Raw genomic sequence first — 14,631 nt, 5'->3', positions numbered from 1 at the left:
TTGGGCTGCCAACAAAGCACTTAACAAACAATAACTTCCCTTAATTGGTAGCTCACTACAGCCCAGCAAGAAACTTGGGTAATTTGCTCTGAATGTTGACATAGGCTTTGACAGACTCCTGATGGGATTCTGCCACAAATCTCATTATAGCCCACATTAAACCCCTATAAGTTTCTGCCCAAGCTGTAAAAATCAATATAAGGAAATATTTTATATATTAAGAATTGTAGTACCTTGAGGTCAGCAACAGAGTACCCTTTCTTAAGAGCGATCTGGAAAACATTTAAAGAGCTTATATATGCTGCTAACCGAGACAGGCTTTGCTTTCCACTGCCTCCAACTCCAACAAGTAGTGCATTTCCTCTGGGTGATTCTAAGATACGATTTATCCTACAGATATGAGCCATTGCATCTTCAAACAGAACCTATAAAATATGAAATGTTAACAAAGAATACATTAAAATGTTTTTCTATTAATTTTAAGTTACTTTGAAATTAAAAAGACAAAACATTTAGTAGTTCTTAAGAGTTAAATACTATTCACCTGAATAATATCTGTCAGAACTATTACTTTATTGCTTCTAATTTATTCTATTGTTTATTAATTTATTGAATGATTTATAGATAAAGTTGTAATAACATTAAAAATAGGAACAGGAATAGCATTCTGCCCTTGGAACTTGCTCTGCCATTCATTAAAATCATAGATGTTTTTAACTGACATCCACATTTCAGCCCAAACCTATAAAAACCAAAAGGAGTATAGAAGGTTCAGAGAGGAGGGGAAAAAGTAAATAAGTGATGCACTAAGGAATTACGAGGAAAAAACTGACAATCAACATAAAGAGCAGTCTCAAAGTCTTATGTAAGCATATAAATCATTAAAAAAAATAGTAAAAGGAGGAATAGGGCTGATTAGGGACCAAACATGGGATTTCCAGCAAATGGCTGGGGGCATGATTGACAGGTTAACTTAATATCTTGCACCTGTCTTTATCAAAAGAGAGATGCTAAACAGGCTGTAGTGAAAAAAAAGGGATCTCAATCACAAGGAGGTTCAAAATTGTTAGGGACGAAACATTGCAACTGGATGAACTGCATCCAAAGATTTTGAAGGAATTAAGGGTGGAGATTGTGGGAGCATTGACCATAATCTTTCAGTCTTTCCTCAACTCAAGTGATGTTCCAGAAGACTGGACAATTGCAAACATTACTGGTTTGTTCAAAGAAGCTTGTAAGGATAAGCCAGCAATCACATACCAATCAGTTTAACTTCAGTGGTGTGGAAGCTTCCAGAGACAATTATTTGGGATAGAATTAGTTGTTACATGGAAAAGATTGGGTTGCTTAGGAAGAGTCAGCAAGGATGTCTAACAGGGAAATTGTGTTTAACTAACTTGCTGGAGTTTTTTGATGAGGTATGATGACTCAGTAGTTTGTATTTCTGTCAACAGTGCCAGGGCCCCAGGTTTGCTTCCACCCTTGGGTGACTGCCTGTGTGGAGTTTGCACATTCCCTCTGTGTCTCTATGGGTTTTCTCTGGGTCCACTGGTTTCCTCCCACAGTCTAAAGATGTGCAGGTTAGGTGGATTGGCTATGCCAAATTGTCCAAAATATGCAGGGATGTGTGGGTTGGGTGAATCAGCTGTGGGAAATGAGGTATTATAGAGATAGGGTCTGGTGGCACTCTTTGGAGGGTCAGTGTGGATTCTGCAAGGTTATAGAAAGGCTCAGTGAGGGTAGCATTGTTGATGTGGTGTACATGGTCTATCAGAGGTGTTGATAAAGTGGCACACAACAGACAGTTGAGGAAAGTTATAGGTCCTGAAGTAAAAAGGTCAGTAGCAACATGGATACAAATGGGTTGACTGATAGGAAAAAGAGAGTATTGGTCAATGGAAAATTTTCAGGTTGGAAGAAGGTTTGTTGTGGAATTCCCCATGGGTCATTATTGGGACTCTTGCTTTGCCTGATATATATTATTGATCCAGATCTTGGTGTGCCAAGGGAAATTTCAAAGTTTGCAGATGGCATAAAACTTGGAAAAATTGTAAACTGTGACACGATCAGTGTAGAATTACAAAAGGACATCGACAAATTGGTGCAGTGGCAGATAGGTGGCAAATGGATTTTAACGCAGAGAAATGTGAGTTAAAGCATTTTAGTAGGAGAAACATTACAAAAAGAAATAAAATTGGGGGTACAGTTCAAAAGAGAATGCAGGAACAGAGGATCCCAGGCTTGCATTCGATTATTTGAAGGTGGCAGGAAACATGAAGAGGGCAGTTAATAAAGCATACAGCGTCCTTGCTGTAACTAACAGGGCACAGAGTACAAGAGCAAGGAGGTGATGCTAAACTTGCATAAGACACTTGTTAATGCTCAATTAGAGCACTGTGAACAGTTCTTATATGAAGGATTTGCATGCACTGGAGAAAATGTAGAAGCAGTTTAAAGGAATACATTCAAGAATGAGGAACTTCAGTGTTGAGGATAGATTGAGATTTGGGTTTGTTGTTCTTAGATAGAAGAAGGCTAAGTGATCTGATGGACTTTTTCAAAATCAGGATAGAGTAGAGAGAAAGTGTTCTTGCTCATAAAAGGAAGAAAGTAAGAGGGCATAGATTTAAAATGGTCAATGAAAGAAGCAAGGGTGAAGTGAGAAAAGCCTTTTTTCACCGAGCAAGTAGTTAGGTCTGGAGTGTGCTGTCTGGAAGTATGTTGGAAGTAGTTCAGCTGAGGGATTCAAGAAGCCACTGGTTGATTATTTGGATTAAAATAATATGCAAGGGTATGGGGCAAAAGCGGGGGATTAGCAGTATGAAATGGTGCTCATTTACTGAGCAGGAATGATGGGCCAAGTAGCCTCTTACCGTGCCGTAACACTTTTGTGGTTCTGTGATAACACAAGGCCATCTATGTGTGATGATTCTGCTCCTTTAATAAGGTTTTGCTGTCCTTGGTTTGCTTTTCAGGAGGTCGTAAAGACAAAGGTTTTGAAATGTCTAGGTTTGAAGAGTTTTATGGCCAGTTTGATTATAGCTAACAGATACTGCCTCAGGAAAAAGGCTTTTAAGCTTGAAAAAAAAACACTTGTACAATGAAAGGGGAGTGGCCTTTCAGCTCAGCTTTTCTCTGGTTTGGTTTGGTTTTAGCAGTCTGGCTGTTCACTGAAAGCAGTCAGTTTTGAGGCTGCTGGTCCAAGAAACAGTGACATAGAAGATAATGTTCCATGCTGAATCTCTCTGCCATCTCTCTCACTTCTGTAAGACTCTGTGTATGATTTTAATTTATTTGCCAAAGGGTGTTAATGGGGATTGTTGCAAGTATTTGGAACAGCATCATTAAATTGGAATAATCTGTTGGATTTTCAGATTGGTTAAGTTATTCTGTATTCTGTTCCCTTTTGTTCGTATTTCATTTGGTAGTCTTGTAAATAAATTTTGTTTTGTTTAAAACTAAGTGGTTGGGCCAGCTGTATCACTCCTGGAAAATCCACTATACACCTGCTTAAAACAACTGCAAAGTTAGGGTCCAGGCTACTTTCTTGAAATGTTTTGAGGGGTTTGACCTGGTCCATAGCAGATTGGAGGTTCGTCCTGGATTTGTTCTATACTTCCAAGTTGGGAATAGGGTTGTTTGACTCAAAGGCTGTGAGTGGTAGGTCTTTTTTTCTGGGTGTTGATTGCGCTTGGTTTAAACAGTGCTTAGGATAGCAATGGCTCTTTCAGTCACCAAGAGTTTTCTAGGGGTGGAAGAAGTGACTTTGTGGGTTTAGCTAAAGGTGATTAAGGCCAAGCTGCTAGACAATCTGAAGTTGAAACTGTCTCCTTCTGTAAGGCAAGGAAAGATAATTACAGCAATAGTTCAGCATTTAAATTTACTGGAAATACCATCAGAATCTTTAGAGATGGCTAAAGCTCAATTGAAAATGAAGCAGCTTTAGTTAGAGGAAAAAGACAAGGAAAGGGCAAAAGAAATGAAACTGTTTGAGTTATGATTAAAAGCAGAGGAAAGAGAAAAAAAGAATGAAAGGCTGAGCAGAACATAAAGAAAATGAGAGAAAGAGGGAGAGAGAGAGAGAAGAGAGAGAAAAAGTGATAGAAGAAAGGAAGAAAGAGGGGGAGTTTGAACTTCAGAATTTGGCACTTAGACTGGAAAGTCAGCTTAAAAAGATGGAGATGAAGGCTGAAGGTGAGCTTAGTGAGGAAGAGTAGAGAGTTAAAATGACAACATTAGCAGCTGAAATGGTGAATGATTATGAGTTGGTCCAAAATCAAAGTTTGGCTTCCAAAATCAATTTCAATCCATGAACGATAGAAATTGGGGAAATAGAAATCCTCACATGGCTATGCAAAGATAGATCTCAGTGAAGATCATAAGAATAACTTACCCCAGGGTAAAAAGTAAACCCTTGAAGTGGAAACAGATGTTGAAAAATTCCAGTGTTTTCACTACAATAAAGTAGGTCATATGAAATCACAGCTTTGGTGGATTAGGAAAAGCACAGGAAAGCCAGATGTAGGAAAATAGAATAAGCCAGTGAATTTTATTGGAGTGATAAGGGAAAACATAGCCGAGACTAAAAAGCTGCACCAGAATGTGTAACCTGTTTGGAGGTTGGTTAAAGAGGAAGTGCCAGATCTTCTGAAACCATGTGCCTGTGAAGGTACAGTTTACTTGCATAGACCAAGAGCAGCAGGTAAAGAGGTTACAATATTAAGTAATCCTGGTTCCTCTCAATCTTTGAAAGATAAGGTGGGATGTACCTCTGAAGAACTATTGCCAGAAAAGGTGTTAGTAATGGTAACTCACAATGGAACAAGAAGTGCTCAATTATGTAGACTGAGGTTAGAATGTTCAGTGAAGAGTGATTAAGTCATGGTAGTAGGAGTACTGGAAAAAAGCTTTCAGCTCAAGGAATACAATTTGTCCTTGCTAATGATGTAGCTGGTTCACAGGTAGGAATACTGCGAGTATGTTTCATATGAAAGGTACCTTTGATAGAGAGTCCTTCCTAATTTCTTGTATATGACTCAACGGCAGTTGTTCTCTCTCTAATTTTCAAAATGTCTGCATTTTAATACCCCCAACATCAGATCATCTCATTGGTTCGATGTTGGCAAAACAATAAATTCAAACTCGATTAGGCTTTAGAATCGCACAGTATACTTTAAGCTAATTGGTTAAATTTGAATCATTGTCAAAACTCAGGTATCCATTTCACAGCCAAGTATTATATAATTTCAATTTTCCAGTATACTCTGGGGCTGCCATCTAGTCATATACACAGGTGCTTGTAAACTGTAAGTTCAGAACAGCATTCAATCTCTTTTAAAGGTACAGTACACGCATTCAATTTCATAACAAAAGGCATACACGGAAAAAGAATCCAAATGTGTCCCTGAATGCTACAGTCTTAGTGAGGAAATAGAGACCATCATGCATTCAGGCAGATGAGAAATGGGCAGCAGTTCATCAAGAAGGAGAGGGGCCAGCCAGAGGTCACTGTACACAGTGGAACCAATGACATAGGAAGGGAAAAGGTTGAGATTCTGAAGGGAGATTACGGAGAGTTAATTTAAAAAGGAGGTCCTCGAGAGTAGTAATATTTGGATTACTCCTAGTGCTATGAGCTAATGAGGGCAGGAATAGGAGGATAGAGCAGATGAATGAATGAATGAGGAGCTGTGTATGGGAGAAGGATTCAAATTTTTGGATCATTGGAAGCACTTTTGGAGTAGAGGTGACCTGTATAAGAAGGATGGATTGCACCTAAATTGAAAGGGGCTAATATCGTGGCAGGGAGATTTGTTAGGGCTGCTGGGGAGGATTTAAACTAGTAAGGTAGGAGGGGGTGGGACCCAGGGAGATAGTGAGGAAAGAGAACAAGCTGAGACTGATACAGTTGAGAACAAAGGTGAGTCAAACAGTCAGGGCGGGCAGGGACAAAACAGAGAACAAGGTAGAACTGATAAGTTAAACTGCTTTTATTTCAATGCAAGAGGCCTAACAGGGAAGGCAGATGAACTTCAGGCATGGTTAAGAACATGGTACCGGGATATCATAGCAATTACAGAAACATGGCTCAAGGATGGACAGGACTGGAAGCTTAACGATCCAGGATACAAATGCTACAGGAACTACAGAAAGGGAGGCAAGTGAGGAGGGGGTGTGGGAAGCTAGGAAAGTGATTGCTAGACCTCTTACTGAGATATATGTATCATCGATAGTCACAAGTAAGGTGCCAGAAGATTGGAGGTTGGCAAATGTGGTGCCACTGTATAAGAAAGGTGATAAGGACAGGCCAGGGAACTATAGACCAGTGAGCCTGACGTCGTTGGTGGGCAAGTTGTGTTAGGGAATCCTGAGGGACAGGATGTACATGTATTTGGAAAGGCAAGGACCGATTAGGGATAGTCAATATGGCTTTGTGCATGGGAAATCATGTCTCACAAACTTGACTGAGTTTTTTGAAAAAGTAATAAAAAGGATTTATGAGGGCAGAGTGGTAGATGTGATCTAAGTGGACTTCAGTAAGGCGTTCTTCAAGGTTCCCCACAGGAGACTGATTAGCAAGGCTAGATCTCACGGAATACAGGGAGAACTAGCCATTTGGATACAGAACTGGCTCAAAGGTAGAAGACAGAAGGTGTGGTGGAGGGTTGGTTTTCAGACTGGAGGCCTGTGACCAGTGGAGTGCCTCAAGGATTGGTGCTGGTTCCACTAATTTTCATCATTTATACAAATGATTTGGATGTGAGCATAAGAGGTATAGTTAGTAAGTTTGCAGATGACACCAAAATTGGAGGTGTAGTGGACAGCGAATAAGGTTACCTCAGATTACAACAGGATCTTGTTCAAATGGGCCAATGGGCTGAGAAGTGTCAGATGGAGTTTAATTTAGATAAATGTGAGGTGCTGCATTTTGTGAAAGCAAATCTTAGCAGGACTTATACACTTAATGGTAAGGTCCTAGGGAGTGTTGCTGAACAAAGAGACCTTGGAGTGCAGGTTCATAACTCCTTGAAAGTGGAGTCGCAGGTAGATAGGATAGTGAAGAAGGCATTTGGTATGCTTTCCTTTATTGGTCAGAGTATTGAATACAGGAGTTGGGAGGTCATGTTGCAGCTGTACAGGACATTGGTTACGCCACTGTTGGAATATTGCGTGCAATTCTGGTCTCCTTCCTATTGGAAAGATGTTGTGAAACTTGAAAGGGTTCAGAAAAGATTTGCAAGAATGTTGCCAGGTTTGGAGAATTTGAGCTATCGAGAGAAGCTAGAGCTGTCTTCCCTGGAGCGTCGGAGGCTGAGGGGTGACCTGAGAGAGGTTTATAAAATCATGATGGACATGGATAGGATAAATAGACAAAGTCTTTTCCCTGGGGTGGGGGAGTCCAGAACTAGAGGGCATAGGTTTAGGGTGAGAGGGGAAAGATATAAAAGAGACCTAAGGGGCAACCTTTTCACGCAGAGGGTGGTATGGAATGAGCTGCTAGAGGGAGTGGTGGAGGCTAGTAAAATTGCAACATTTAAAAGGCATTTGGATGGGTATAATAAGAGGAAGTGTTTGAAGGAATATGGGCCAGGTGCTGGCAGATGGGATTAGACTAGGTTGGGGTATCTGATAGGCATGGACGAGTTGGAGCGAAGGGTCTGTTTCCATGCTGTACATCGCTATGACTCTAAGTCTTATCGCCAGTGGATCATATAAAGAAAGTGTTGTGAATGGCGCATGAACTATCAGTCGTGAGTCATTTAGTGATGACAAAAACACAAGCTAAAATACAGAAACATTTTTACTGGCCTGGACTGTACAAGGATGTAGTTGAATTTTGCCAGACATGTCATACATTTCAGGTAATTGGAAAACTGCAGGCAGTAATAAAACCTGCACCTTTAATACCTATTCCTGCATTCGAGGAACCTTATGCAAGAGTCTTAATTCATTGCATAGTACCTCTACTTCAAACAAAAAGTGGGAATCAGTATTTGTTAACAATAATAAATGTGCCCATTAGATATCCAGAGGTCATTCTGTTGCACAATATCGCAGCTAAAAGCCAGAATTCAGAGGTCACATATTTAGACTATGTGTCAAATTTTAGGGAACGATTAAATAGAGCCGGGAAGTTGGCTGGACAGCATTTAAAAGCATCATAGCATACAATAATAGGATGAATTGTAGATGAGTTGCTAGATACTGACTACCCAAGATACAATCAGGTCAAGGGTCAAACTTCACATCAAAATTATTCATGGAAGTTATGGACAGCTTAGGAATAAAATAATTCAAATCTACTGCATACCATCCAGAGTCACAGGGAGTGCTAAAAAGGTGATATCAGACATTAAAGACCAGGTTGAAGTATAGTCTTATAGTCAAGACAATCCAAATAATTGGGATAAGGGAATTCCATGTTTATTTTTGCAATCAGAGGTGCACCAAATGAATCGACCAAATTCAGTCCATTTGAATTAGTTTTTGGGCATGAAGTGAGAGGATTGCTAAAATTGAACAAGAAGAAATAGGTAAGTCAGAATTCAGAGGTCACATATTTAGACTATGTGTCAAATTTTTGGAAACGATTAAATAGAGCGGGGCAGTTGGCTGGACAGCATTTAAAAGTATCACAGCATACAACAGGAAGCAGAAAAGAAATCAAAAACTCCAGACAGAAAGAAATCTCAGAGACTGTATTATATGAATATGCTGAAAAGGTATTTTGATAAAGAAGGAAAGACAAAGGAGACTGTGTTATTGGTTACAACACAAAGTGAAGAAACAAGTTCAGAGGATTCTGAATTGGACATTCCTCAAATTAAATTGTACAATGAGGAAGTTGTCAAAAATTGGGATAAATTATTGAGTTACCTTCCAGATAAAAATCAAAATGACCTGAAAGAGTTATTACTATCACATGGAGAGACATATAGAAATAAGCTGAGAAGTACTATCCTAAATATGCATAATGTATATATTGGAGATGGTGTTCCAATTAAGCAACATGCTTATAGGCATAACCCTCTAAAGGACATTGAACACATGCTCCAAAACGAAGTGAGTTACAGTGACTGGAGCTCACCCATAGTAATGGTGCCAAAACATGTTACATGTGGACTATCATAAAGTCAATGCCATTGCAAAGACTGATGCATATCTGATTCCACATTAGGAATATTGTGTTGAAAAGATGGGACAAGCAACTTATATTTCTAAGTTGGACTTGTTCCGAGGACATTGGCAGGCACTTTTGTCCAAAAGAGCTAAGCCAGTTTTGGCTTTCATAAAGCTGAATGGACTGTAACAGTTTAAAGTTATGCAGTTTGATAAGAAAAATGTGCCCACCACATTTCAGAGACTAACCAATAAGGTTATTGCTGGATTATCCAATTGTGTCATATATATTGATGATCTGGTGATTTTTAGTCTCACATGGAATGAACATTTGCAACATTTATCAGAATTGTTCAATCAACTTCAAGAGGCGGGCTTTGTGAATTTGTCAAAGCACAAGTCACCTTCCTGGGCCGTGTTACTGGACATGGACAACGCCCCATAGAATGCAAAAGCAAAGTTAATTGGGGAGTTTCCCATAATATTGATGAAGAGCAGGACTATGATTCCTGGGATTGAGTGGATTTTGTCAAAATTTAACACCAAACTTTAGCAGTGAAGCTGCTCCACTCACTGAATTGCTAAAAAAAGGCAAGACGTTTCAGAGGATAGTCAGAAGGCATTTGGTAGTCTGAAAGCTGTGTTAACCACAGTCACAGTATTAGCCACACCTAATTACACTAAGCCACTCAAGGTGGCTATCAAGACGATTGATGTGGGTGTCACTGCTGTGCTCTTACAGGAAAATGACAAGAAAATAGACAGACCTATCAAGAAATTAAATGTTCATCAGCAGAAATATTCGACAGTCGAGAAGGAGACTTTCAGCTTGGTGTTGGTGTCACCACATTTCAATGTTTATGTTACCAGCAATGTATCTGAGGCAATCATATACACTGATGATAACCCATTGAAGTTTATGGAGAAATTTAAGGACCAAAAATTCCACACTGTTCAGACGGAGCTTGTTGTTACAGCTATTCAATTTGAAAATTATTCATGTGGCAGGATGAGAAAATGTGATTGCTGATTCATTGTCCAGACATGAATGAGAAATGGAGGTGTTCACTGGCAGGAGTAAAACAGACTGAAACAGTATAGTAGTGCATGTTTGCATGCTTATTGTTAATGCAATGTATATGGGTGTTGTGTTGTATGCAATCAATTAAATGAAACCTTCAAGACCATCAATAATATCTTTACTGGCATAAAATTTATGGAGGAGGAAGAAAACAATGACAAACTGCCATTCCTCGATGCTACAGTACAGTGAACAACCAATGGAGAACTTCAAACCAGCGTCTACAGGAAAACAACACATACGGACCAAATACTGAACTACAGAAACAGTCGTCCCAACACCACAAATGAAGCTGCATTAGAATATTATTTCAATGAGTCACCACAAACTGCAGCACAGAGGAACTACGAAGAGCAGAGGAAAATCACCTATAAAGCGTACTCAAAGAACAGGTACATAATGAACACAGTCTGCTGATTTCTAAGCAACAAGCAGACAAAACATGTCCAGAAACCCTAGCCACTTTCCTCTACATCAAAGACATCCTGTAAATGACTGCCAGACTACTCAGACCTCTTGGCATCACAGTAGCCCACAAACCCACCAACACACTAAAACAGCAGCTAATGAACTTAAAAGACCGTATGCAGACAAGAAGCAAAATGAACTTCATTTATAAAATACATTGCAAGAACTGTAACAAACACTACATTGGACAAACAGGCAGAAAGCTAGCTACCAGGATACATGAACATTAACTAGCCTCAAAAAGATATGACCCACTATCATGAATATCCTTACATGCAGATGAGGAAGGGCACCACTTTGACTGGGACAACACATCCATTCTGGACAAGTCAAACAGAGACACACATGTGAATTCCTCGAAGCATGGCATTCCAACTGGAACTCTATCAACAAACACATTGACTTGGATCCTAACTACCACCCTCTGAGAAAAAGAACAGGAAATGTCACCACCACAGGAAATGACATCACAACAGGAAACAACATCACCAACCCAAGGAACCTAAATACATAAGTAGAAAGAGGGTCATAGAAACAGTGCTTCACCAAACGGCCACTGGTAATGTTACCTAGCATGGTGATAAAACTTCTGAAAATGAACCTTCCAGCTCAGCAAGCAAATTTACATCCAGTGTACTAACAATTTAAGATTAAGGGGTTTTAAAATGAAGTCATCTTTGGATATTGATGGTTCGTTTATTTTTAAGGGGGTGGGGGGGTGATGATGCTGCTCATTTAACAAGGTTGTGTTGTCCTTGGTTTACTTTTCCAGGAAGTTGTAAAGACTTGGGTTTTCAAATGTCTAGGTTTGAAGGGATTTAGGGCCAATTTGGTTATAGCAATAGATACTGCCTCAAGCAAAAGCAAAACATTTGTACAATGAAAGAGGATTTGTACAATTTGTACAATTCTACCAGCTCAGCTTTACTCTGGTTTGGTTTGGTTTTAGCAGTCTGTCTGTTCACTGAAAGCAGTCAGTCAGTTTTGAGACTGCTGGTCCAAGAAACAACTACATGGAAAATAGTGTTCCATGCTGAATCTCTCTGACATCTTCCTCTCTCCTGTAAAACCCTGTGCCCTGTGTTTGATTTTACCTTTTTTGCCACGGGGTGTTTATGGGGGTTGTTAGAAATATTTGGAACAGTTGGAATAATCTGTTGGATTTTCAGATAGATTGAGTTATTCTGTATTCTGTTCTCTTTTGTTTGTGTTTCATTTGGTAATTTTGCAAATAAACTCTTTTGTTTAAAACCATGTGGTTGGGTCAGCTGCATCACTCCTGGAAAATCCACTATACACTTGCTTAAAACAACTCATAAGTTTTGAATCCGGGCTACCCTCGAAATATTTTGATTCGGAGATGTCGGTGTTGGACTGGGCTGTACAAAGTTAAAAATCACACAACACCAGGTTATAGTCCGACAGGTTTAATTGGAAGCACACTAGCTTTCGGAGTGACGCTCCTTCATCAGGTGATTGTCAGACAATCACCTGATGAAGGAGCGTCGCTCCGAAAGCTCGTGTGCTTCCAATTAAACCTGTTGGACTATAACCTGGTGTTGTGTGATTCTTAACGAAATATTTTGAGGACATCTGGCTTGGTCCATAGCATATGGACAATGAAACTTTAGTCCCAACATGTGTTTTTTTTATAAAATATGACTAATTCAGTCACAATGACTGTGGATATAAATTTTATGGCTATCTGGAGAGAGGGCCTGGAATATTCTAACTGATGAGGTGCCAAGGAAACTTTAAAGGAAAATCTTAAAAGGAAGAAATGCACTGCAAATTGAATAGTAATCTCCTGGGAGCTTTCTTAGTTGGGAAAGAAGGCACCAGTTCAAGCAAGTGACATATTTTGGGTCTTCCCTTTTCAAGAATACTCAAAAACAGAAGTTAAAGCTTGTTCAAACCTACTTGACTACGTTTGTGAGCTGAAAGGCTTATGTGCGCTATTTGTTGAGGTGCTCATCTATAATTGCTTGGGTTCGAGCACGAGTCTCCTGTGAAAGTTACAGTTGAGGGATGATCCACTGATTACCCTTAATTGAAGATAAAGGACCTTCCATCCTCTGGGTGTTGAAAGCCAGCTAATCATCATGCCAGTCAAAAAGAAGGAGGACCTTCTCCCTCTGAGTGCTGCCAGTCAGCTGCTGTAAAAATGTAACAGGTCAAAACCATTTCAACTAATTTGAAAAGCCAAGGATCCCAAAATTGACAGTTCAATCCATTATCAATGCCTTATGAGTGATCAGTAGATACTAATCCAAATATCGTTTCTTTTGCTTCAGTTCTGTCTGTAGGTGAGTTCTGTTAATATTTAGTAACTCATAAATTCACTCTTTTGGAATTTACAAAGGACTGGTTAAATTGATTTCTCTTAAAACATAAATTCATTTGGTCTGGAAGAAAGATAGAATATACATAAGTGAGGAAATTCTTTGTAAATTAACATTGTTGCAATCAACTCAGGGGACAAGTAATGAAGAAAGGGAGCCAATTCATCCCCCTCATCCAGAAACTTTATAATTTGAGGTCTCTTTATGAACCTTAAGAATTTTGTAAACCTGGTTTAGCATCAGGTCATAACAAAATGGGAGCACATTTGGGAACTGGTAGTAACGATCTTTGACTTGGATATACTGAAACACTTAAGGTTTGTGTAAAGATTTATAGCTGGGGTGTTGCTTCCCATAGTTGTGGGTATGTTTGCCGAGCTGGGAAGTTGATTTGCAGACATTTTGTCCCCTATTTGGGTGACATCTTCAATGCTTTGGAACCTCCTGTGAAGCGCTGCTGTATTGTGCCTTCTGGAATTTCTGCTGTTTCTGGTTGCCAGTTCCAGTTGTTTTTTGTAGTGGCTGGTATATTGGGTCAAAGTCTACGTGTTTGTTGATGGAGTCCATGAATGAATTCTAATTAAGAATTCCAAGACTTCACAATTCTCATCCCTGAAATGACTATCTTATCTTGATTTTATGACCCCGAGTTTATAGATTCTTCAATCAGGTGATGTAACCTTTCAGCAAGTGTCCTGTTAAGCACTTGTGATATTTTATATATTTCACTGGAATTACCTCATAGCTTACCTCAGTGAGTAGAGAGCTTGGAGAATAGTCCATCCAAAATTCTGTGTCCCTCCAAAACATATTCCACTTATAAAATTGTGGCAGAATTGAACAGGTGCAAAGTTTCAGCCCCATCACCTTAAGATTTGGCAGGACAGATACCCATCACTAATTTAGTAATCCCATCTCACAGGAGTTCTAGCATTGCCAAGGAGTGTAATTGATTTCTGGGACTAAAAGAAGTTCCATGAGTCAAAGTTGAAAATGCCGGATATATGAGGTGTTATGGAGTGGGCAGTCTTCTTGGGAGTCAACCCAAGGAAATTGATGGGCCTGGACAGTGTCCCCAGCAGACCACTCAGATCCTGTATGGACCAACTGGCAGAGGTATTCACCAACTCTTCCTCTCTACAAGCCAAAGTCCCCACCTATGTCAAGAAGACCCATACCTAAAAAAAACACATGCAATGTGCCTTAATGACAACAGCCCAGTGGCTCTGACCTCAATAATTATAAAATGCTTCAAGAGGCTGGTCATGGCCCACACCCTACAATTTGCTTACCAATGTAATAGCTCCACAGCAGATGTCATATCCCTAGCCCTGCATTCATCCCTGGAACATCTGGACAAGAAACACACTTACGTCAGATTCCAGCTCATTGAGTACAGCTCCACCTTCAAAACAATTATCCCATCTAGACTGACTCAAAACTCCATGATCTTGGTCTCAGCTCCACCCTTTACAATTGGATACTTAGCTTTCTGACCCACAGACCACAATCAGTGAAGGTAGATAACTGCAACTCCTCAAAAATAACACAACACTAATGTCCCCAAGGATGTGTCCGTAGCCTCCTACTCTACTCCCTGTACACCCATGACTGTGTTGC

At 39.7% G+C, this 14,631-nt stretch overlaps 1 protein-coding gene across 1 annotated transcript in view; it reads right to left on the bottom strand.

Annotated features, from left to right (window-relative positions):
• LOC122562216 (dynein axonemal heavy chain 17-like) overlaps positions 1 to 14,631 on the bottom strand; it is a 471,020-nt gene that overhangs the window by 98,742 nt on the left and 357,647 nt on the right. The window contains exon 53 of the mRNA XM_088000362.1: positions 234 to 425. Within this exon, the coding sequence (XP_087856488.1) occupies positions 234 to 425 (192 nt within the window). The remainder of the gene's footprint in view (positions 1 to 233; positions 426 to 14,631) is intronic.

This window comes from Chiloscyllium plagiosum, unplaced genomic scaffold (genome assembly GCF_037043375.1).
Source record: "Chiloscyllium plagiosum isolate Xiang-an unplaced genomic scaffold, Cpla_swu_hap1 HiC_scaffold_25, whole genome shotgun sequence".
NCBI classification, from domain to species: Eukaryota; Metazoa; Chordata; class Chondrichthyes; order Orectolobiformes; family Hemiscylliidae; genus Chiloscyllium; species Chiloscyllium plagiosum.
This window is presented reverse-complemented; position numbering and strand designations above follow the sequence as displayed.